At 41.9% G+C, this 26418-nt stretch overlaps 1 protein-coding gene across 1 annotated transcript in view; it reads right to left on the reverse strand.

Moving 5' to 3' along the window:
* Nucleotides 1–26418, reverse strand: part of LOC122816769 (protein-lysine N-methyltransferase EEF2KMT-like) — a 404467-nt gene that overhangs the window by 219299 nt on the left and 158750 nt on the right. The window contains exon 3 of the mRNA XM_044089786.1: nt 16479–16559. Within this exon, the coding sequence (XP_043945721.1) occupies nt 16479–16559 (81 nt within the window). The remainder of the gene's footprint in view (nt 1–16478; nt 16560–26418) is intronic.

Raw genomic sequence — 26418 nt, forward strand, 5'->3', positions numbered from 1 at the left:
CCGACTGGCACTTGTTAACTGCTTCTGCTTCGGGCACCACGCAGCAAGAAAGACTGATGTAATGGCGTCGGCTGCACGTTTTATACCCCTGACGACCTGACATCATTGAAGAAGGGACAGCAACCGACGCAGGACCCAAGACTTTGTTAATCAGGCCGACTGAGGGCAACCTGCCAGCAGATTACCCAAATGTAATGACTGCAACAGTGAAACATGATCTTCTAATGATGTGGACATTCTACAAAACGGCCTCACTGAGACAGATGCCTGGTGTCAAAGCCATGGCCTCAAGCTCAATGCCAAAAAGTGCATTGTCATCCCTTTTGGTAAAAACTCTGTACCCATGAACTACCACAGAGGCGGTAGTCTACTTAACACCGAAAGTGTGATAAGAGACCTTGGGACACAGGTGGACAGTAGTCTCTCTTTGATAATCACATCACCACAGTAGTCAGGAAATCCTTCCACGTGGCACACCTCATCACAAAAGGTTTCCCATCTAGGAAAAAAATAGGTCATTGTTCCCTTCTACTCGTCACTCATTAGACCCATTACAGAGTACAATGCCCCTTTTGGTATGTACCTCAAAAGGCATCTACAACAACTAGAAAGGCCACAGAAATACCTCACAAAGAAGATTACCGTCCTCAAACAGATGCCCTACACAGACTGTCTCAAAAAACTCCAGGTTACTCCGTCGCATATCGCCTACTCAGAGGCGATCTCTGCCTAACATACAAAGCTATGTCAAACCCAGAGCTGTTAAACATGCTCCACTTAAAGAAATCCCAATCTCTCCGAGCTACACGCTCTAGGGACCTAAACCTTGTCACCACAATAAACAGAACATGCTGGAAGGATAGATTCCTGTCCCAGAGACTTCCCATACTCTGGAACAAACTACCTAACTATATCAAACAAAGCTCCTCATTAGCACTCCAAGATAAATCTTGATGATTGGATGGGAGACAGGAAATTCACCCCGGGGATCACTTCTGTGGCTCTGCTCGACAGGGGCACAGGAAAATAATTTTCTTGGGTGACGAAAGCCAGGGTACTTTTTTGTCTAGGCTTATATAGGCCCTAGGGCCAATAGCCTAGTACCTACCTATGAACCAGATTCAACTGTGACTTCTGTATTGAATAAAAAATAAAGTAAAGTAAAATCCACTGCTCAGCAAGCAAACGCTGTATACTTCTGATCAATATCAGTTAAAGGAAATTATTAGCAAACATTGGGATATTCTCCTGGTTGATGATGATTTGAAACGCATTGTGGGGGAGACACCAAGTTTCCTATTTCGGAATAAGAGCAACCTAAAGCGATTGCTTTGTCACCCCAGACATGATAGGATTATGAAGAACACTGGTCACACTAAACCCTGTGGTCACTGCAACTTCTGTTCATTTATTGATAGCAGTGAGGTGTTTATACACCAGTTTACACACCATTTTCTCCATCAAGGCAGATGCAGATTGTATGACACCTAATGTGGTGTATTTAGCTACTTGTCAGGCATGCCCGAGTTTCTATGTTGGTAAAACTAACCGGCCGTTAAGGGATAGAATGAGGGAGCATATTTACCACATGAGAAAGGGCACTTTACACAATGCCTTAGCAAAACATATAACCACCAATGACAATGATCATACTTTCTTGTTCCGGGTCCTAGAGATAATTGTTGTGAATAAGAGGGTGGTAATACTATGAATCTTACTGAATCTAAGGAGACTGACTGGATCATTCGTTTGAAAGCTGACAGGGGCATGGGTTGAATGATAGAGCTTCTATAAAACCTAAGCTGAGACAACGCAGGCACATAAAATGAACTATCATTTATTTGTATATGTTCTTGATTATGTATTTTATCAATATTAACTTATCAGAATGTTTATTTACATGTTTTTAGGTCACTATGCAAGTTTTATATATTTTTGTCTTACTTTACATTAACATGTTTATATATGGGAGAGTTCTTTAAATTCTCCAGCATTGCTTTTAATTGTTTAAATTGTTTTAATTGATTAATTGAGCTGCTTATATAAGGGGAGGTCTACTGTGACTTTTATACAAGGATCTGAAGAAGCTGTAATGGTGAAAGCGCTCATCCGTATGTTATAAGTGCACATTCTTGGAATTAAATTTGGAGTTTTGTTCTTACTTCTGCTGTACTCCGCTTCCTTTGTGACTTCTGTATGTTTACAGTTATTCCCAGGGTTGGGGCTAACTTGAGAAAGTAATTCCTGGCCTGAAGAAGTAGATGCCTGGTTGAAGCAGTCTGGAGCCAGTCGTCCAGATATGGAAATATCTGATAACCTTGCAGTTGGAGATGAGCTGCAACTACTGCCAGACATTTGGTGAACACTCTGGGGGCTGTGGTAAGACAAAATGTAAGTGCCCTGAGCTAGTAGTGATTGGTTCCCAGCATGAAATGCAGAAACCATCTGGAGCACCTGTCCGTTTTGATATGGTAGTATGCATCCTTGAGGTGAATAGAGCAGATCCAATCACCCATCAATAGGAGAAGTAAGATGGATTGAAGCGAAACCATTCTAAACTTTGTGTGTTTCACCGATTTTTCAGAGAGGTCAGATCCAGGATAGGTCGCAAGTCCCCTATTTTCTTGGGTAATAAAAAGAATATGGAGTAAACGCCTGACCAACTTGATCAGGGGGCACCTCTTGGAAGACTCTTTTTGGCAGCAACTTTTTTATTTCTTGGGCCACATCATCCCTCTGACTGGATGGAACATTAGGGAGGTGAAATTTTTGTTTGAGAATGTCGGAAAAGGGAATGAAGTATCCTCTGGATGTGATCCTTAGCACCAATTTGTCGTTTGTGATGGACTGGCAGGCTTTTGGGTGCAAGGAGAAACGTTCCCCAACTGTTTCCAGAGGACAGCTGTCGGGCAACAGTTCAGGATTGCTGGAAAGCCTTGTCCAGGAAGGTTTGCCATGACCCCCTATTTTGCAGATCCCCTCAACCGCACAGGCGACATCTCCCATTCTGACCACATTTCCCTCTGCCTCGGGGGGGGGGTCATTTTCAGTGTCCTGGAAAGGACCCTGCGAATTCCGAAAAGTACAGTTTTGTACCTACCATAAATGTAGATGTTCGAAGACCCACATTGCTGCAGTCATAACCTGTGGGTAGTCCGCTGTCCTCGGTCGGCCCGAATACCAAAGTGTTAGGCTGGCGTCGGTCATGGTCGCTCAGATCTGACGTCAGTACGCCGTGGTACTAAAGCGCATGACCGACGCCATTTCCTCAGTCTTTCTTGCCCCAGATGTCAGAAGGCCTTAAAAAGAAAAGCCATAGCCAAAAATAGAACAATACCCAATCACCAAAATAGCAACCACACAGCCACCCCAAACTACAGAGGGGAAGGAGGGAGGGTAAATTAGACTGCAGCAATGTGGATCTTCGAACATCTACATTTATGGTAGGTACAAAACTGTACTATGTTCTTCATCTCACATTGCTGCAGTCATAACTTGTGGGTAGAATCCCAAAGCAAAGGTAAAGGGAGGTTGGTAAAATCAGATAGCATTAGGAGCTGCTAACATGCCCTGTAAAACTGCAGTGGCAAACCCAGCCCTAGATTTGGAATAAAGAGGAAGATGGTAATGTTTAGAAAAAGTGTGCACTGAACTCCAGGTAGCTGCCTCCAAAATATCCTTAGTAGCTACTCCCCTTAAGAAAGCAGTAGAAGTGGCAGTAGCCCTAGTGGAATGAGGTCTGATTCAGCGGAACCTCCTTACCATGATGGGAATAACAGAAAGCAATGCAATGCCCAATCCACTTAGAAATAGTTTGTTTTGAAACAGGTTTTCCTTGAGATCCCAAGGCAAAAGAAATGAATAACTGTTGGGACTGCCTGAACCCTTTAGTTCTGCTCAAATAATAACGTAACTGTCTGTGAATGTCCAAAGAATGCAAAATTTTCTCCCCCTTATTTTGGGGATCAGCATAAAAAGTAGGCAGATGAATAGATTGGTTTAAAGCCACATTAGAAACAACTTTAGGCATAAAAGTAGGATTAGTCCGTAGTGAGACCCTATCCTTATGAAATATCAGGAAGGGTTCAACTGCCATTAGAGCCTGTAATTCAGATACCCTTCTAGCAGACGTAATGGCCAACAAAAAAGCAGTCTTCCAAGACAAAAACTTCAACTCTGAAGTAGCTGCAGGTTCAAAAGGAGGTAAAGTGAGCTTTTCCAACACAAAATTGAGATCCCAGGAAGGAGTAGGAGCTCTACGTGGGGGGTCTTATGTCCTTTGCCCCTCTAAGAAATTGCTTGAACAAAGGGTGAGAAAATAATGGCGGGTCACATTCATAGTGAGCAGAAATGGCTGCAGCATGAACTTTAACAGAGGAGAAAGACAAACCCTTGTCTAATAATTCTGCAAGATACTGAAGTGAAACACTCAAATTAGGCACTGAAACATCAAAACTCTTTGTTTTGCTCCAAAGAAAAAATCTCCTCCATTTATCAGCATAAACCTTCCTTGTACTAGGCCGTCTGGCCTCCAAAATGACATTCAAAACTTGTTGAGGAAGCTGCGACCCCCCAGGGTCTAAAACAGAATACGCCAGGCTGTCAGATGCAGGGACTGAATCCTGACATTGCGGAAATGATTGCTTGCCTGGGACAAAAGGTGTGGAATTAATGGCAAAGGCCAAGGAGGCTCCCGTACTAAAGTCCTCAGCAGAGGGTACCAGTGCTGCCGTGGCCAATCTGGAGCTATCAGAATCATGCAAGGCTTGTCCTGCCTGACCTTTAGGAGCACCTTGGGAAGGAGAGGCAGAGGGGGAAGGCATAAACGTGAAGGTTGTTCCAACTGAATGATAGAGCATCCACTTTCCAAGCTTTTGGGTGAAACAGCTTTGTGCAAAACTTTGGCAGTTGGTAATTCAGTGGAGAAGTGAACAGATCTATGTCTGGAGTCCCCCATGCCACTGTCAACTGTTGAAAGACATGAGGATCCAATTTCCACTCGTGGGGATCCACCATCTGTCTGCTCAAAACATCTGCTAAGGAGTTCTGTGCTCCTGGCAGAAACCTTGCCTGAAGGGTGAGGTGCAAACTGAGAGCAGTCTCCCACAAAATCATAGCTTGTCTGCAAAGAGGGTACGAATGGGTACCCCCCTGCTTGTTGATGTACCACATGACTGTTGTGTTGTCTGTCTGAATCAACACTTGTCCTGGGAGCAGTAAATCCTTGAAAGCCATCAATGCAAATTGGACTGCTAACATCTCCTTCATGTTGATATGCAAATGTTGTAGTCTGGCAGGCCACGTGTCTTGAACCCATTTTCCATTGAAGTGCGCTCCCCAGGCCATGTCCGAGGCATCTGTCGTTAAGATCTGACTCGCCTCTGGTCGGGTCACAGGGAGTCCCTTGTTTAGGTGACATTCCTGAGCCCACCACAAAAATTCCCTTTGGATGCAAGGTATCATCTGAATGACAGTGTCCAAATCGTGGCAGTGTTGAGTCCATACGCTTTTGAGATACCATTGTAGCTTCCTCATATGCAGTTTGGCATTGGGAAGCACCAGAATACAAGATGCCATGAACCCCAAGGCTTGAAGGACTGTCCTTGCAGTCAGCCTGGACCGTAGAGACAATTGTTGGAAGTACAGGGTAAGATTTCTTTGTTTGTCCGGGGTCAAAAATGCCATCTGAGAAGCTGTATTCAGTCTCACACCCAGAAAGCACATGTCCTGAGAGGGTACTAGACTGGACTTTGTTTCGTTCACAGAATACCCTAGGCATCTTAACACTGCCATAACATACTGTAGATGGTGAAGCAACTCGACTTTGTCTTGAGCCAGAATCAGGCAATCGTCCAAATAAGGATAGATTTGTATTCCCTTTAACCTTAAGAAGGCTATCACCGGTGCCAGGACCTTTGTGAAAACCCTGGGCGCAGTAGATAAGCCAAAGGGCAATGCAGAGAACTGATAATGTAAAGTCCCAGCCAGCGCAGGAACCTCCTGCAGCTGGGCCTGATAGGAATGTGAAAATAAGCCTCTTTGAGATCCAGAGTTACCATCCAGTGATCTTTGCCTAATAGAGGCAGAAGTTGTTGCAAAGTTCACATCTTGAATCTTGGAATGTCCAGGTATGTGTTGAGAATAGACAAATCCAGAATTGGCCTCCAAGTGTTTCCTTTCTTTGGTACAAGAAACAGGCGAGAATAAAATCCTAGGCTCACGTCTGTGGAGGGACCCCTGGATAGCCCCATTTTGAGTAGTAAAGAAATCTGTTTGTGAGCCTCCACCTTTTGTTGAGAAGGAACGTCTGGCATGCCTTTGAAAGGAGGCAAGGTGTGAAAATAAAATTTGTAGCCTCGATCTATAATGTCCAACACCCATTTGTCCTGAGTGACTAAAAGCCAATTTTTTCTGAAATGTGCCAACCTTCCTCCCAGGGGAGCTGCCAGACAGGAGGGATCTGGCAGCTGGAGATACAGGTCATTGGGTCTGTTTACGAAAAGGCTGACCCCTGCCCTCACCTGAAGATTGTGCAGGGGAACTCCACGTCCTAGGCCGGAAAGAACCTTGAGCATGAGCTCTGCCCCTACCACGTCTAGATCTGCCCCTAGACTGTAAATCAGAAGAAGGATAAGCCCATCCCTTAGTAGGCCAACTTCTGCTAAACTTAGGGGGCTGCACCTGTAAGAAATCCTTAACTGTTTGCATAGACTTGGCTTTGTCCTCCATTTTCTTCAAAACTGACTCCACAGGAGAACCAAACAGAACTTCAGACTGAAGGGGAGCATCCAAAATTCGAGCTTTAACATGCTCTGACAAATTCTGATCCTTAAGCCAGGCGTGCCTACGAATAACTGATCCAGTGGCAGCCACCCTGGAAGAGGCCTGAAGAGCATCAAAACCACACTGCAAAGAATGCTTACCCACCTGATCAGAGGCATGAACTAAATCCTGCAATTCCTTACACTCAATGCCCTCTGCCAAAGCATCTACCTTAGATTTCAACTGACTCAGGAGAAAGTTCTGGTACTTCAGCATATGAAACTGGCAATTCAAAGCCCTCATTGCTAGAGTGGAAGAGGTATACACTTTTTTACCCCACCTATCCAAAGCTCTAGAATCTTTATCCATAGGAACTGGATTCTTTACAACAGAAGCCCTGACACCCATAGGTCCCTGGCTAATAGTTTCTGGGTCAGCTCTCGGGCTTTTATACAAATATTTATGAGCCTCAGGCACTCTGTAATACCTGTCTGGCTTGACCGGGGCAGGAGGCAAAGAATCAGGATTAAGGGAAGCTTCAGAGAAAACATCCTGAACAACATCCAAAACAGGAGGTATAGCCAAGGGCCTATGCTGTGGTAAAAACAAAAATTCCCTAAGTCTCTTTCTAGAATCCGAGAAATCCTGACCTTCCCACTTAAAATGCTCTCTCATGAAATGCAGGGTTTCAGAAAAAGAAAAATCCTCTGGGGGGGAAGCAGAAGGACTAGAATCCTCTGCATCTGAATCAGAATAAGGAGGAAAATCCTGAATGTCTTCAGCCGAAGACTCCGAGTAATCTGAAGAATGCTCCAATCCTTCCACCTCTGGCTCTACCCTAGGCCCATCTGGAGGGGGCAAAGAACCCCTGATTAAGGAAATTAAATCTTCTGACATTTTCAGCATATGCTTTTTAGGTACAGAACCTGCAGAACTTGGGCTGACGCCAGAGGAAGACAAACCAGGCCTGACCTTGGAAGGTACCTTAGAGACAGAAGTAGAAGGCCTAACCACCTTATGCAAAGGAGGGACTACAGAAACCTGAGAGGCCCCCTCAGCCTGACCCGACTCCTGAGAGGCCACATCCTGCAAAACTAAAGGCTCCCCCTGAGACTCAGCTGAAACCTCGGCTGGATCCACAGATTCCACCGTAGTTTCTAAAGAACCGGCGTCCGTAACGGGCGACTCATCCTGCTTGGACTTTAACGATTTTCCTTGCGCTTCTTAGCGGTGGCGTCGGAGGATCCGACGGCATATTGTAATTACACCGCTTACCGAAGACAAGCCTAGCACAATCTAACCTGCGTTTAATGGTGCGCTTATTAAATCTAGCACAAAAGCGACACCCGACTACGTCGTGCTCAGGCCCCAAGCAAGGAATACAAAGAGTGGTAATCCCTATGAGGTATCTGTTTCCCACAAGAAATACAATTATTCACTTTTTCTGACATCCGGAATTAACTGAGGCAAGAAAAGACAAAAATATTCCCCAACGGGGTACTTAGCCCAACTTGGTCTTCGGTCTGAAACTCAGAATACGAAAATTTCAGGACGCCGAACGGCACTTGCAAAACGCTGCTTCTGCTTCGGACCATGCGGCAAGAAAGACTGAGGAAATGGCGTCGGTCATGCGCTTTAGTACCACGGCGTACTGACGTCAGATCTGAGCGACCATGACCGATGCCAGCCTAACACTTTGGTATTCGGGCCGACCGAGGACAGCGGACTACCCACAGGTTATGACTGCAGCAATGTGAGATGAAGAACATCCACATTTTCTTACTTCCATGCTTGTTCCTGGACAAGGTCAGTTGTGGAGTAGCAAAATGGATTCTGACGGCAGACAGGGTCTTACCATCTTTCTCACTCTGGGATAAAGTGTCATATACAATGGGTCCAAACAAGGTGGAGCCATCAAAGGGGGCAATAATAAAGGACTGTTCGAAAGGCTCAGCAAAATTGCACAGCCTCATCCAGACATAGCACCATATGGCAATGCTGGAACCAGCTGCCCTTGAGGTACCCTCCACAGCACGAGAGATAAGCCTTATGGATGCATTGGCTAAGGAGTGTAGGGTGGCCAGCATAGAGGAAGAAGATTCCCGTTCCTCGTTAGGCATGGACCCTGGGACCAAGCTAGGAAGTTCCTTGACTAAGTCCCTTTGTAGCCGGGTAAAATGCAACAAACTGTTCAATGCCCTAAGCGCAAAGGTAGATGAAGCATAAATTAGTTTGCCAAATCTGTCCAACTCCTGGGATTCTCTTATTTGGGGGGGTGGACAGAGCAGCTTTCCTGAGCCAGCTCCTTCTTGGTGGCTGCTGCCACAACCATGGCATCTATGGGGATTCCTTTGGTCCAGAAAGACTTATCAACCAGAGCATTCAAAATTTTGTTGGCGTATTTGGGGATTGGTTCCACTGTATCCAGCTCCTACCAAGCCCGTGATGACACCAGCTGGATGAGCATATCAGCCAGGGGGGGGGGGGGGGCACCCAGGTAGTACATGGGCCGGACTTGAAAACCTCCCACAGTACCAATTCCTCCGGAGAAGGGCTTTGGGCATACCAACCACCCCTTTGGTGAAGGATTTCAAGGAGGTCTCCACAGGAGACCTCATCAGGTGGTGATTTGGAAGACCCTTCCTCTTCCTCAAAATCAGTATCGGTAGTGAGAGATTCCATAGGGGAATCCATGTGCCTCCTTTCATAAGGTCTCTTCTAAGGGATCTCATCAGGAGAGCACTCTGGGGAGATATCAGAAGACGCCTGGGGATCCACTGAGGGAATGGTGTGGAGGCTTTCTGGGATAGGGCTGTCCATGCGGCAGCTCAGAGGCCTCAGTCACAGTTCCAGTATGAGGTGGGGGAAGTTCTGTAGAGATAAGTGCCGAGGATCTCCTAGGAATGGAGAGGACCCCCTCCACAACCTCAAATGTGGAAGGTCTCCGAACCAAAAGTGCCAAAGTACTGCAAGCAGACAATCCAAAAGGAAAAACCACTTTAATGACAAAACACAGCAGAGCTTTCGGACATAATCCTTCTTCAATACTACAAACTTATAAAATTTCTTTCATCTTATATACAGGCCCAAAGTAGTCATGTGGTTAGCAGCCCAAAAATCACATGACCATAAGTATCACTCAATAAGGCAAAGTTAAAACAACACAGATAGCAATGATTCTATAGTACATAACAAAAATTTAAATAATTTATTCAGCTTGCTAATATAATTAATAATCAAAGTTACACATAAAATTCATATTATAAAATTCATATTGTAGAAACAATATACATAATTATAAATTCAATCTACTGAGCTTAACCAAAATTGGTTTAAGGCTCAGCATACTGTTCAAGCCAGGAGAACGGTCACCAGCAAACCTTAAAATCCACTCATATTCTTTAATTTCTAAGAAGTTATTTATATCACCACCTCTTGGGGAGGGGAAAACAATGTCAATAACCCTGAATTTAAAAACATGATCTTGTCCACAATCTAACATATGCTTATATAAAGCATTTGTTTGACACATCTTCTAATTTCAGACTTATGCTCTGTAATCCTCTCTTTCAACCTACAGTGGTTTTGCCTACATAAAAGATTTGCATAACACACAGGTAGCCAAATACACTATATGTGTTGTGTGACAAGTAGCTGAAACATAAAATTTAAAAGTTTTCCCTGTTACTGGGTGAAAGGTCACTCCCTGTGTCAAAAATATCTCCACAGCATGAACAATTGTGGCATTTACATGTACCATACTTAGAGGAAAGCGTTTTCACAATGTTGGTAGAAAAATCCTTATAACATAATGAATTTTTTAAAGTTCTCATGTTCCTATAGGCAAATAAAGGTCTATCACCCAATAAGGCCTTTAGTTCATTTGAAGCCATTAGTATCAACCAGTTCTTAAATATTATTTGCTTTATGGATGGTGTTGTAAGACTATATGCAGTTACATATCTAGTCACGTCCATACGCACATTCGTACTATGTCCGTCATATGGGAACGCATACCCAGAGCTGCTAAAAAAGTGGCAACAGCTGAATATCCAATTAGGCTTGGACTATATGTTGCTCATGAATGAGTATTTTTTATCTATAGAGGAAGACCTGAAGAAAGATATTTGTACCCTTGAAAATGATATATTGGCTATGCCTATCTTTTCAAATATGTCTAACCATTTTCATGACATGGTAGGGAGACTACAAACTTTGGATGCCAGAATGGAAGCAACTAAAAAACGAAAACTTGTTCGTGACATCAATGATTTTGGCAGAGGGAATATCTTCTCTTGGCCCAGGGAGAACGTCCCTATAAATAACAGCAATAGATCCAAAAATGAATACTTGTACGTTCATAAAGTCAAAACAAGAAGTAACCTGGATACTTTGGACGATATTAGCGACGTTAATGCAGTTTCTAATGAACAGAATAAAAGGCATGTAGTACAACCCCCCCATCTGAATCTGCGAATGGTTTGACCCACGTAGCGCCAGCCATAGGGGCAGAGACTTCTAATTCCTGTGTAACACGAGCGAGTGATCACAACGCCTGGAAATACAAATGATGAGGTGGGGAGGAAATCACAGCAACTAACTTTAGTTTTGCTTCAAAGCGTTTTCACTGGAGCGACCTGAAACCGTGAAAGAGCGACCGGCGCAGAGGAATTCCCCAGTTATGCGCTCAGAGGCATCTAATAAAGGAAGCTCAACAGCTCTTTAGGCACAGCCAAGATGGGCGAAAATAATTAAAGTACGTTGAATTTATCAACGTTCCAGCTACAAGCCCATATATCAGTACTTTCAAAGGGGCTTAACTTTATTCCTTCAGGTGGAAATGACCTGGTGTCTGCACTAACTGACTTGAAAAAATTCACCAGAATGTTAAACTTAAAGTTGCTGTTTGGTCAATCATCTGTAGTAGAAAGAGGCTTTAAGCGCCTCAGTACTTTTATACCTATTGCTGTACCAATAGTGAAGGCTTTTCATGATTTGTGTGAAGTACAAATTAGGCAACTGTATGAGAGTAGTAATAAGAGTAAAAGGAATGAGTACAACTTGACACTGGATGAGTTTAAAGCATTTAAAGATCCGTGCTCCTGTAAAGAAATAATAATTAAACAAGCTGATAAGGGAGGGGTAGTGGTGCTCATGGAACGTGACAAATACTTAAATACTATGTCCTGTTTGCTGGAGGATACGACTGCTTTTAAACGCATCACTGGCATGGATGTAAAAAAATGTATATCGTATGTTAATATGGTCATCTATGACTTACAGCTGCAGGGTCAGATAGATCTTGATTTATTTAATTATTTAACAGTTCCTTGTCCTGTGACACCCCGCCTATATGGAATACCCAAGATCCATAAGTCAATCATGGATCCACCTATGAGACCCATCGTCTCAGGAGCAGGTTGGGTGACCGAACCCCTGTCAGTTTATTTACATGGTCAGTTACAACCTTTTTTGAATAATTGTGATTCAGTTCTACGTGACACATTTGATTTTTTACAGAAGTTACGAGTAAGCTATGACACTGAGAAGGAACAAATGATGAATAATGAGTATTATTTGGTAACTCTGGACATTGTCTCTCTTTTCACGGTCATACCGAATGATGATGGGATTGACCTTTTGAGAGATTTTTTGACTTCATGTCCAAACCCTGATTATGGTAAAATAGAAACGTGGTGTAGCCTTCTAGATGTGGTTTTAAAGAATAATGTTTTCCTCTTTAATGAACTTACGTACCTTCAGCTCACTGGTGTGGCTATGGGTACTTCCATAGCCAACACCTATGCTAACCTAGTGCTCTACCAGTGGGAAAGTAAGCATATTTTGAGTGATCTAAACCCTTATAGACAACATATTAGATTTTTCCAGCGTTTTGTAGGCGATTGTTTCCTACTTTGGAAGGGCAGCTTGGATATATTGAATATGTTTTGGACTATTTGAATAGAGCTTCTTCCTTTCTAAAGTTTAAAATGAGCTGTTCCAAGACTGAAATTGTGTTTTTGGATGTAGAAGTTATATTTAAGGATGGACATATGAATACTAAGTCACATAGAAAGGATGTGTGTGCTGGTAGATACACCCACTTTCATAGCATGCATGCACCACACATCTTTAAAAGGTATTGTGAGGTCCCAGTTAGGAAGGTTGAGTAGGCTTAACACTGATGACTGCTGTTTTGAGTTACAATTAAAGGATATGTTAGCGGATTTTTCTGCTAGTGGATATGATAATGTCCTACTCTCTGTGGAGAAAGATAAGGTGATGCAGGAGAGGAAGACTAAGTTTGCTCCTACCTTCCTATCTGACCCACTGGAGTCAGATGCCTTACCTATGAATAATGCAGATATGCGTATGGGCGTGACTAGATATGTAACTGCATATAGTCTTACAACACCATCCATAAAGCAAATAATATTTAAGAACTGGTTGATACTAATGGCTTCAAATGAACTAAAGGCCTTATTGGGTGATAGACCTTTATTTGCCTATAGGAACATGAGAACTTTAAAAATTCATTATGTTATAAGGATTTTTCTACCAACATTGTGAAAACTTTCCTCTAAGTATGGTACATGTAAATGCCACAATTGTTCATGCTGTGGAGATATTTTTGACACAGGGAGTGACTTTTTGTTCATCCAGTAACAGGGAAAACTTTTAAATTTTATGTTTCAGCTACTTGTCACACAACACATATAGTGTATTTGGCTACCTGTGTGTTATGCAAATCTTTTTATGTAGGCAAAACCACTCGTAGGTTGAAAGAGAGGATTACAGAGCATAAGTCTGAAATTAGAAGATGTAGTGAAACAAATGCTTTATATAAGCATATGTTAGATTGTGGACAAGATCATGTTTTAAATTCAGGGTTATTGACATTGTTTTCCCCTCCCCAAGAGGTGGTGATATAAATAACTTCTTAGAAATTAAAGAATATGAGTGGATTTTAAGGTTTGCTGGTGACCGTTCTCCTGGCTTGAACAGTATGCTGAGCCTTAAACCAATTTTGGTTAAGCTCAGTAGATTGAATTTATAATTATGTATATTGTTTCTACAATATGAATTTTATAATATGAATTTTATGTGTAACTTTGATTATTAATTATATTAGCAAGCTGAATTTTAAATTATTTAAATTTTTGTTATGTACTATAGAATCATTGCTATCTGTGTTGTTTTAACTTTGCCTTATTGAGTGATACTTATGGTCATGTGATTTTTGGGCTGCTAACCACATGACTACTTTGGGCCTGTATATAAGATGAAAGAAATTTTATAAGTTTGTAGTATTGAAGAAGGATTATGTCCGAAAGCTCTGCTGTGTTTTGTCATTAAAGTGGTTTTTCCTTTTGGATTGAAGGTCTCCGAACCACCTGGAGCTGTCCCACCAGGGCAGACACCATCACAGCAGACACCTACCAGACGGTGTGGGCCTCCCGCTTTGAGGGGGGAGTCAGAGCTGAGCTGTCGAAGGCCGAGGCACTAAGGGAAGAGACGGCTCTGAAAGCTTTGGAGTCAAGGTCAACCCCACTCCCCTGGAACCAACCTCAACACTATGGCTCCGAGACATGCTTGGAACCGAAGCGGCTGGAGACGTTCAAGTTGGGGAGAAAGATGGAGGTGAACAGGAGATCTCTATCGACTCCGACACCCCAGCACCGGGACCCAATGGAACTGACAACTCCAAAACCAGGGGTCGAATCCAAAACCAGGGGTCGAATCGGAGAAGGCTCTACCAGTTGGAACTGGGAATCCCTCACGGATCCAGATGCGGACAGAGCAGGCATAAGCCCCACCTGGATCTGTGTCTCGAGAAATTGTCTCATGAGCTTACAGACATCTTTGGAGGTCAGACTTCGTGAAGACCCAGACGAAGTAGTGGAAGGGTTCTCGAGGATCTCAGTGGGAAACAAGACGCAGACCTACTTGCATAAATGGGTAAAGTTGACCCTGGCGCCAAAGCTGTAGCAGCCAATGCCACGGTAGCACAAATCGGTCCTGTAGCACCAGAGGATGAAAGGGGTGGAGGAGAGGCAGTGGCCACTGAGCTCAGAGCAGAGAAAGTCGGTTCCAAGGACTTCACCTTTTTCCTATGCGGTTCCAAGGAAGATCACGAAGCAGATGGTCTCCTGGACTCCCTGGGCTTTTTAGGAGGGGTTTCAGCCCCTGATGTGGAAGGCACTCCTGAAGTGGAGGAAGGGGGAAGCATCCCCTTTAAAATCAGTTTGTTCCTCCTGTCCGCCAGAGCCCGTGGATGAAAAGCCCTACAAATATCACAAGGGGCATCAAAATACTGAGGCCCCAAACAGTACACGCATTCCCTGTGGGCGTCAGATAGAGGGATCTTCTGCCCACAGGACGTGCACTTGATCAGCCATAAGGAAAAAGAAAAAGAAAGGAAAAAGCAGACAGAAGGCCCCCCCCCCTTTTTTTTTAGAAAAGACCTAACGGACAGAAGGGGGAACTAGAGAAAGAGATAGAAGACCGACAGATAGGGAAAGAAACAACCAGCAAGAAAAACTTACAAAACACTCGAAGAAGCTCAAGATAAGGAACTCAATGTGAACTGAAAGCATGGCAAACGAGATCTGAGGTTCTGTGGGGGCACAGGGCATTATGGGTAGGGAGGAAGAGCTCAAGTCAGGAGTCTCAAGCTGGAAGAAGGTGGCCAGGTGGTTCTGAGCCTCAGAATCGTATTCCCACAGGTTAATGGAATGAAGTGGACAACAGATTCTGGTCTTTGACCAACATGTGGCCAAGGTAGGAAGAAAATCATTCTGTGTCATCGAACTAAGTAAGAGCATTGCATCCAGGTTAAAGAAAGTCATAGTGCCATGTTACTTGACCCTTATCAGACCCATCACTGAGTAAATGCTCCCTTCAGCATGTACCAGACCTGACATATGCAACAGCTGGAATACCCACAAATATTCCTTACCAGGGGAATCTAGGATATAAACACATTGTCCTATACAGATCACCTTAAAGCCCTGTCTCTATACTCTGTCTCCTAGAGGTTAGTGAGATGCAATCTATACCTAATATACAAGACATCCTCAGATCCAGCTCTGATGAATGTTTTGCACATCTGCAAAATGAACAGCATCAGAACCACTAGATCCAAAGATTTAAATTTTGCTTGTGACATTAGTAAGACATGCTGGAGAGACAGATATGTGTCTCAGAGGATCACCATGGACAGGAACAGGCTCCCCATCTATGCAAAGCAGAGTCCATCCCTAACTCTATTTAAATGTAACCTTGACCAGTGGATGAGAAAATGAAAATTCAACCCTGGTCCGGCCCCCATGTCTGATAGACAGAGCCTGTAATGCCCAAACATACCCCCCAGCATAACCTCTAGAAACTTCCTAACTAGCATACCCCCTCCTAATAAACACATGATACACAGGGACACAATTAGGTTGGACTGCACAGCTAGGCTTATAAAGGCCCTGGTGGTCATTGGCCTGCTACATATGTATGAACCTATGTCTATCCTTGCATACCATTAAAATGGGAAAAAAAACATTAAATGAAAAGATGCAAAAGGAAAACGCATTGACTCTACAAGTAATACATTTGTATGCAGCCAGCCATAAAGATGGATGAAAACGGAATACTAAATTGTCACATTTAAAGACTACTCTGAGAAATTACAAGACAACAAATTAAGGAAATGGTTGAATCTGTACCTTCTTTATTAATTCAGTTAGGAAAATCTTTCGATACTTCACTGAAGGAGGGTACTTCTTACACAATGGGTGAAGCACTGTCTGTAAATGGAAATAAATACAGTTTATTAAGTTCTCTCATAACTTTTTCCATGTGGAAATTATTTCACACTGTCACTTTGGTTATGCTTGAGTTCTGACTGTACATGATCCAAACTGCTGTACAGACCAAGTAACTGCAAAATATCCACAAGCCACAGGACCCGGAGCCAACTAAAATCACCAACGAACTTTAATATTCTTTAAAAAGCAACAAATCCAACCAATTTACTCTGACTGTACATGATGTCATACTACTAGAAGCCAAATACACAAAAATGTAGTATCAAACCATGGATCAGTTTTGCTCAAAGCTCTATCAGAGATCTAGATTAGGGAAGGGTCCTTAGTCACTCAGTATTATGGGTAAAAGGGTAGGGATTGTGTAGCATGCTAATGTTTTAGATGCGGTGCTTAGTCCTGTTAACCTTAGTCCAGAAGGTGATGAAGACAGAACTGTCAGTCCACGATCTGTACTAATGCTGTACTGAATTAAGAAAAACGTAAGCAATATTTTTAAAGATAAAACTAGAAGTTGCAATGTACTTGCCATTAAAAGAAGTGTGTGAAATTGGGTACTAAACATATATATTTGCTACTGTAGGGAAGTAATGCAGTTTGAAAGTGAAATGATGTGCACACATCTGCTGTACTTGGAAGTATAATACCCTGTGAAGATGCTACTCTGTGTCAAGGAATATTACCTTAGTTGGACCTTCCGCAAAGAAGTATGTAACTTTAGAAACAGGAAAGCTTCTTCCAAACTTCAAAACTAAAGCCTACAGGAAATTCTGCCTCGGACTTATATTAATGACTACTAGCTGAGGGGTTTGCTGGATTTCCTCCTGCAGCATGCACACAGAGACAGTGGTGACTGTAAGAATTTTACCAACTTTACCTATATGGTTCACTTGTTCCTTCAGGGGCGAGAGCTAGGTATCCCCCCTGGGCTAGGAGAATCTTCTTACCCAGATGGCCATGCTTAGGGTGCCTAATTAACCCATTCACTCTCTCTTTTGATGAGAGTCAGGTGGTAAAGATCAGACCTACTCTCAGTTCCAACACAATAGCCCAACCTTCCTGTTGCAGCTCCGTCTCCATGCATCAGCTCCTTAATGATCCACTACATGCTGCCTGCTGTGGGAAGCCTTCTTTTGCATGCTGATTTCCTCAGTTAGTGCAGCTCCACAAAGGCAACAAGTGCTTGGCAGGTTCTTGCCCTGAAGTTGTAACACCCAGAGCCTTCTCTAGATGTCACCCAAGCAGCAAGCCACAAATGTTTCCCTTCCTCCAAGCTGGATAAGCTGGCAGTGGCTGCTCTCTCCCATTTTCCCTGCTATAGGTCTTTCGCTAATCAAACTCACGTCATGCTCAGTCAGGGCTTCAACTTTTTAATCCAAACTGCCTGCAAGAATTTTAAAAATGTCATACTAAGCTTGAAAACTAATGACTGACAAGGCACGCTATATTGTTTGCTAACATTACTTAGGGTCTATACATGTCTAGACAGTTTACTATATACCATCTGTCCATTCATATTTTTACATGAAACTTATAGATTATCATTGCTTGCATGTATATTTTTCTGTGCGAATATTATATTTATTTCAATTAGGAACCTTAGTATTCCATTTTATATGCCTGTGGCTGATGAATTATTTATTTATTTATGAGCTTAATAGTATGTAAATTGAAACTTCTGTATTAACCATTGTTTGGCAGCTGCCTATTGAATAGAAGCTATTTACAGTTAAATGCCGCAGTTCAAACAGTTAAAGGTCAAGACATTTTAAGAATAAACATTTATGTGTGTTTTTTGTTTTGCCAAGGTAGCTTAGCTGTTGGCAGTGTGCTTTCTTGAAAATCTTGTATATGTGTATTTAAATTTATTTTAGACAAGCTTCAATTACTGGTTTTAAGACTGCACTAAAAAGCAGTTTTCTTATGAAATGTTTAATGCAATATTTTTCCTGTAACTGTTATTGGTAATTTTTGAATACCATGGAAAAGAATTATGCTGTTTGAACTTGTGAGTGATGAAGGGGTTATACAGTACTGACTGACCCATGAATTTACAGTTTTGCCCTCCCAGGTCAGCTACACTTTGATAAATCTAATTTCTGGAAAACAGACTGCGTAACTCCCAATGTGGTATAATACCTTCTAAATGTCAAACAAAAGCACTAAATGTCCATCTTCATATCAGTAGAACTCTGAAGTCTACCACCGCCTGATGCAGTGAGGATTTATGAAGCCCTGCCTTATATCAGCAATCCGTCAAAAGGCACTCAGTAGACCTTTCCTATATACAACTTTTGAAAAATAACTGCAACTGGATATATTTAATACTTATGAGAAATAGACATGAAATCCAAAGTAGACTGTAACTACCACCCAAAAAGTTCTGTTAGAGTGTAGCTGACCCTTCAGCATGATATACACTGTGGTATCCCCGAGATACATCGGAGTAATGAGGTGTTTTCCCATGTGCATGATACTGTAGCCTCACAAATTTCTAAGCAGACAGCAAAATCAAATACTGAACAAAGAAATCAGTAGTAGTGATTGAAAAAAACAAAAAAAAAAACAAAACAAAACAGAAACAAAAATGACAAAGTAACTTCTGCCTTTCTTCTGTATTAATATGCAGGAATATAGAGAATACAACACAGACTCCATTGCCACTAACAGAATATGTTCTGCTACCTTAAGGTTATTAAAATGACCATGACTTCACAAGTTGCCCTAATGGTTTAAATGAACACTTTGGTTGTATCTCAGTGTTTACATAAGCATATTATTATTTTAATATAAAAACTTCTTTATTTTATCTACGAATAATTTTTAATAGTATAAACATACCATTAAAACCTGCATCTTCTTTTTCCATTGCACACATTAACTTGTGTGGAATTTTAACCCATCTTTCCCAACTTATTAAATACATTTGATTCATAGGTATTTACTAAGCTATTGATCTGTGAGAATCTTAAGACGTCTAGCCATACATTCCCATTGTAGTTCCTAGCCCTTATATTTTGAATTTTAATAACTGAGAGATGGGCTGAACAAGGATATGTTGGGATATTTACATGTTTCCACATCTACGATGAACATGGTGCTAAGTTCAGAGGTGAAATTATTGTCACCCATCTATTCATCCAAATTATGTTTGAATAGAGTATGGGAAGTACTTTCCATTACGTGGAGTGGAATATGGTTCCACAGAAGCAGTACTCTCTGTGATACTCCAACATGCTCCATTTATTGAGATCCTTTGATTGGGTGTTCAGAATAGCACTGGAGTAACAAATGTGAAACAGGGCTGACAGAATAGCATCTGATGAAGCCTTACACATGAGGCACATGTTGCTGCTCAGTAGCCTGTATGATACAGAGAAAAGGGACAACACACTGAAGCAGTCTCCATACCTTTTATGATTTAGGGCTAGGCTATAACCTATCCATATACACAAGTACGTAACATGCTCAGCCTGTCATAAACTAACCACGTTTTATTTTTAGGACTTGAGAAGTACTAAAATTTATACACTGACCATATTTTATTTTTAGGACTTGGGAGGGAATAAAATTTATTACAACTGACTTTTTCTTATTTATCTCATATCCAGAACACATATCAGATTGGTTCAGCAACTGAAATAAACAGCCTATATCCTGCTCAGGGCTTGTTAAATATATCAACACATCATCATCAAACAATACAATCTTTTATCTCTTAGCATTCAATCAGTAATCCCTCAAATGTGATCCATATACTGTAGCTGTTAAGGTATACAGCAAACAAAAATGGTGACAATAGACAATATTGCCTTGTATCTCTAGACACGTCAAAATGTAAAGGCAATCAAGCATAAATGTTAACTTTACATAAATCCTTACATGTTAGTCTTTATAAAATCTACAAACTCCTCAGAAAAATGAACTCTAAATGTATCTGCATTACATAAGACCCATCTACCCAGCCACGGGTTCAGAAGAGTATACTAGGCTAATGCCCAAGGGCCTTTTTTTAAGCATAAACATACATCCCAAACATATCTGATAGGTCTAGTAATCCTAAGATTATTCTAAGGAGTATATGTAAGATAGGGCATGATCTTCTAGCACTTACAGGTTGCCTCTGTCCATTAGGAACATAGGTGCCAGACAAGGAGTGAATTTCTGATTCCCCATCCACTGGTCCAACTTACACTTGAATAGAGTCATGGAAGAACTCTGGTTCATACAGATAAGGAGCCTGTTCCAAAGAAATGGTAATCTCTGAGACATATTCCTGTCCCTCCAACATGACCTATTTATGTCACAAGCAAGATTTAAGTCCTTAGATCTTGCAATTCTGATACTATTTGTTTTACAAATATGAAGGAGGACCATCAGAGCAGGATAAAAGGATGCCTTGTATGCCAGGCACAGATTCCCCTTCAACAGTACGTAGCAGACTGAGTACAGTGGATAGGGCTTACAGACAATATGCATGGGACATAATTTTATGCCCTGTATCCTTTTTGTGAGGAACCTCTGTAGATGTTCCAGTTGTTGCCTGTGCCTAGTTGGGCAAATACCGACAGGGGCTTTGCACCCAATGATTAGTCTGCTGAGGGATGAAAATTTCAGGGGTGTAGCCGGGATTTTCAAATTTGTGCTCACAACTCTAAACTGCTGCCCCCTCTAAGCCACACCCTCATCAACATGATGTTGCTACTCCCCTCACAGGGGTCTATGTCATATATTCGAACATCCAAAATGTCGAATACCATATGGTAGACATTTGGAAGTTCGAATATATCATAAAAAAAAAGAAAGAAAAACATACTTTAACAGTGCGAGCAGGGGGGCAAACCCCCCCTACACCCCTCAGAACCCCCCCTACTTAAATACACCAACTCCGAGATTGCACTTCAGTGCATAAAATGGAAATTCTCCCATTCTGCACCATATGGTGCCATTAAAAGTCAACCTTTGAACACTTGAAATGTCGATCATATCGTCTCGACCATATGATGTTCGACATTTCAAGTGTTCGTTTAATTGACATAGACCCCATCACAGTGCTGATCTCCTCCACCCTCAGCAAATGTCTGCCGGGAAGCTAATTTTTTACGTGAAACACCAAAACAGTACCAGACATTTTAGTTCAAACATGCATTTGACCCAGGTGGGAAAGCACATAAAGTCCTTCCCCATTTATATTATATGCTAAACTGCATCCAGATGGCTACTCGTGAGTGCCTTTTAATAAAGTGTGACTCAGCCTCCACATATAAGCTGCGGCCGTTATCTGTATTTGTCAGAAACACCATCACCTAACATGATATTATCCGTGACCTTAATTTGGACCTCCTGGAGATTTAAATCACCATTAAAAAAACATCTATTTCTCTGCTGCCAACCACAGACCCCCACCAATGTCCACCAGTGATCAAGAAAAGTGTTTAAATATCAAATCAAACACCTTCTTGCTAGGGGGTACAATCATCTAAACATTGAGCGGCACACCTACAAATCTGAAAAATGGATATGTTTGGCATTCCCTGGACTTTTTAACATTAGCGCAAATTGTAAAAACTAACCATTAAAGTCTCATATACTCTTGACTTGGCCATTACAAAACTAGTACCCCACTTTGCATCTTTTCATCCCTAGTGAAATCTGTCCATAAATCACCTTCTCTGTCAGGTGTAGTGGTACCACCCCATCAACAAACCACATTTAGAGACTTTTCCAGGGCAAACCTACTTCAGCTTGTACAAGACCTAGACAAAAATTCCCAATAATCCCTCAAAATGGTCACAACTAAGAGGGCTGCCATATTCACTTTCAATTTGTAGCAGTACTCCAACAGCTGTGTAGAAAATTCAACACCCATCCACCCTAAATACAATTGTAATTTCAGGAAGAAACCTCTTTGGTGGAACTACCTTACTAATGAACTAACTATACAACAAAATAAGGATCATAATGACAAGTTATAAAAACAAAAATCTCCCTCAGTTACCTTGAGACCACAGTGAAACATGCCATAAAGGAACTTAAAGAGTACAACTAGAAAATGAAAAACAGAGTCTGAGCTTAAGGTTGCTCTACATACCAAAGGAAATTGCAAATCTTTCTTCATGTTTGACAAGAAAGTAAGGAATAATATCCAATAATGTTTTACTGTAACGGACATTCTAACAAAAAAATCAGGTGGAGGTGTTATGATAGGGATTAAAGATAGCTATGAGGCCTGTGATTATAACATGTTCAATAACACCAATACTATAGACTGTGGAACTGTGACAATAAAAACAACCCTGGAACATATAACAATTGTTCTTGCATGAAACACAGGAGGGAAGAATAATATTAGCTGGGGACTTAAATTTACCGGAAACAGGCTGGAATAATATTGATTCAACAACATTAGTAAGGAAATAATTCACAGCATATATTCAGGAACAACAATTGCTTCAGATTGTAAAACAACATACCAGGGGACACATACTAGACATTGTTTGTGTTCCCAAAGAAACTACTGTAACTTCAAGTCAAGTTTTACCACCATTGATGTGCAGTGATCATGATGTTATAAAGGTTAATTTGTTGCTAGATAATTCTGCCAAACTGAAAACTAAGTCAATGTACAGAAGGTTAATTACAGATTATATGGAAGCAGAACAGTTACTGTGTAAAACTAACTGGAGTGAGGTGTTCAGTGGAAAAACTGAGACAAAATGTGGAAGGTTTTGAAAGAGAAATTATTTTTGAGTGCAAAAAAAATCAAAAAAATGTTTAACATCAGGATCTAGGCATACATCAAGGGAATATATTTCCATAAGAACAAGATATCTGATTAAGGTGAGAGACAAAAAATATAAGAAATGGAAGAGTGGTCGAATTACAATTTTGAAAACTGAAATAAACAAGCTGGACAAACAGATTAAGCATAGTGTGAGACAAGATCAAGAAAAATTTGAAGAAATTTTATATAAAGATATTGAGCATAACAGGAAAAGTACAGTTGTGTACACTTACCATAAATGTAGATGTTTGAGTGTATTCACTGTTGCAGTCATTACATTTGAGTTATCTGCTTGCAGGTAGCCCTCAGTCGGCCTGATTAACAAAGTCTTGGGTCCGGCGTCTGTTGCTGTCCCTTCTTCCATGACGTCAGGTCATCAGGGGTATAAAACATGCAACCAATGCCATTACATCAGTTTTTCTTGCCCCAGATGTCAGGTAACCCCCTAATGGGAAGCAATTAAATATAGAAGTACAATGATATATCTCCAACAAAAAAAGCAAATACACCAAAAAAGGCTTTTAAGCATAGTAAGGAAAAGTAGAGGTAAAGCCAAAAGAAGTTAGGGGGCTGGAGGGAGGGTAACCAGGACTGCAACAGTGAATACACGCAAACATCAACATCTACATTTATGTTAAGTGTACACAACTGTACTATGTTCTTCGTATTTCACTGTTGCAGTCATTACATTTGGGTAGATTCCCAAAGCTATGGTTGGGAGGAGGAATTTAAATAGCATTAGGGCCAGCTATAAGGCCCTGCAAGACTGCAGTGGCAAAGCCAGCTCTGGATTTAGAGAAAATTGGCAAATGAAAATGCTTGGTGAAAGTATGTACAGAACTCCAGGTAGCAGCTTCTTGGATGTCCCTGGTAGGGGCGCCTCTGAGAAAGGCTGTAGAGGTAGATGCAGCCCTGGTGGAGTGAGGTCTGATCCCCTGGGAGATAGGTTTTCCATGGTGCTTATAGCAGAAATGAATGCAATGGCTTATCCATTTAGAAATGCAACAAATGCCACCAGCAGTTGTTCAGATTTCCTTTGAGGTTTAGTCCTGTCCAAGTAGAATCTAAGTTGTCTCTGCACATCTAAGGAATGCAGTATCTGTTCCCCTTTATTCTGTGGATAGGGAAAGAAGGTTGGCAAATGAATGGACTGATTAAGAGCCACACTGGATACCACCTTGGGCATGAAGGATGGATTGGTTCTGAGGGGCACCCTGTCCGCATGAAAGATGATAAAAGGCTCCACTGCCATAAGGGCCTGTAATTCAGATACCCATCTAGCTGAAGTGATTGCTAAAAGAAAAGCTGTTTTCCAAGAAAGAAATTTTAAGCCTGCAGTAGCAGCTGGCTCGAAAGGAGGTAGAGTGAGTTTCTCCAAGACAAAGTTAAGGTCCCAGGCTGGGGTTGGAGCTCTCCTGGGTGGTCTCAAATTTTTGGCCCCTCTGAGGAACTGCTTGAGCAGTGGATGAGAGAAGAGGAGCAGTTCTGTGTTATTGATGAGCTGAAATGGCTGAGGCGTGGATTTTAATGGAGGAAAAAAACAGGCCCGTGTGAAGCATCTCAGTTAAGTATTGTAAAATCTGAGGTAAATTGGGCGCTGCTGTGCTCATCCCTAGAGATTGGTTCCAGGCACACAATCTTTTCCATTTTTCAGCATAAGATTTTCTAGTACTAGGCCTGCTTGCCTCTAAAATGATATCCATCACAGGTTTACTGAGGGATGGTAAAGGAGAGATTATGTAATTAGCCAGGCTGCAAGGTTCGGTTTTAGAAGCTGAGGGTGCAGAATCTGGTTCTCCTGCTGAGACAACAGGGAAGGAGTCTGAGGCATGTGCCATGGGGATAACAGTGACACACTGCGCAGAACGGTGTACAAGTGTTGGCGCAGCCAGTCTGGAGCAATCAAAATCATCCTTGGTTTGTCCTGTCTGATTTTTAGTAGTACTTTGGAGAGCAGAGGCAGAGGGGGGGAAGGCATAGACTGATAAGTTTTTCCAGCTGAAGAACAGAGCATCTACTTTCCAGGCTTGTTTGTGGGGAGTCCTTGTGCAAAATTTGTCCAATTGGTAGTTCTTGGGAGAGGCAAACAGGTCTATATCTGGGCTCCCCCATTTACTTGTCAACATGTTGAAAATCCTTGGTTTCAGTTTCCACTCGTGTGGGTCCATGAGGTTTATGCTTAGTCCATCTGCCAGTGTATTTAATTTTCCTGGCAGGAATTGAGCTTGTAGGTGCACTTGGTAGCTCAAGGCTGTGTTCCACAATGCCATGGTTAGTCTGCAGAAGGGGTAAGAATGTGTAACCCCCCTGCTTGTTTATGTACCACATAACAGTGGTGTTGTCAGTCTTTACCATTAGTTGTCCTGGAAGAATGTGGTCCTTGAAGGCTGTCAAAGCATTCTGTACAGCTAACATTTTTTTCTGATTGATATGCAGGTGCATTTGACTTGGGTTCCATTTGCCCTGAATGCACTTCCCTGCCAGGTGAGCCCCCCATGCATAGTCTGATGCGTATGTCGTTAGGGTTTGGGCGGCAGGGGGATGGTGTGAAAGGTAGTCCCTTGTTTTGGCGGCAGGCCTCTGCCCACCAAAGGAACTCTAGGCATAGGTAAGGTAATAGGAATCATTGTTTCTAGATCCTGAGAATGTTGACACCATAGGCTTTTTAGATACCACTGTAGTTTCCTCATATACAGTCTTGCATGTGGAATTAGAAGAATGCAGGAGGCCATAAACCCCAAGGCTTGCAGTATTTGTTTTGCAGATAGCAGGGTTTTTGTGGCCACTTGTTTGAAGTAGGTTGTCAAATGAATTTGTTTTGCCGGCGTGAGGTAAGCCATCTGGGAAGTTGTATTTAAGCTTGCTCCCAGGAATATAATTTGTTGACAGGGTACCAGGTGTGACTTCTTTTCATTTATGGTGTACCCCAGACAAGTTAGAACCCTCTGTACAAAGGCCAGATGATTCAAAAGTATGTCCTGGCTTTCTGCCTGAATTAGGCAATCGTCCAGGTATGGGTATATTTGAATATTTCTTTGCCTGCAAAATGCAATAACT

The sequence above is a fragment of the Protopterus annectens genome, chromosome 12.part0 (genome assembly GCF_019279795.1).
Source record: "Protopterus annectens isolate FY-2018-M chromosome 12.part0, PAN1.0, whole genome shotgun sequence".
NCBI classification, from domain to species: domain Eukaryota; kingdom Metazoa; phylum Chordata; order Ceratodontiformes; family Protopteridae; genus Protopterus; species Protopterus annectens.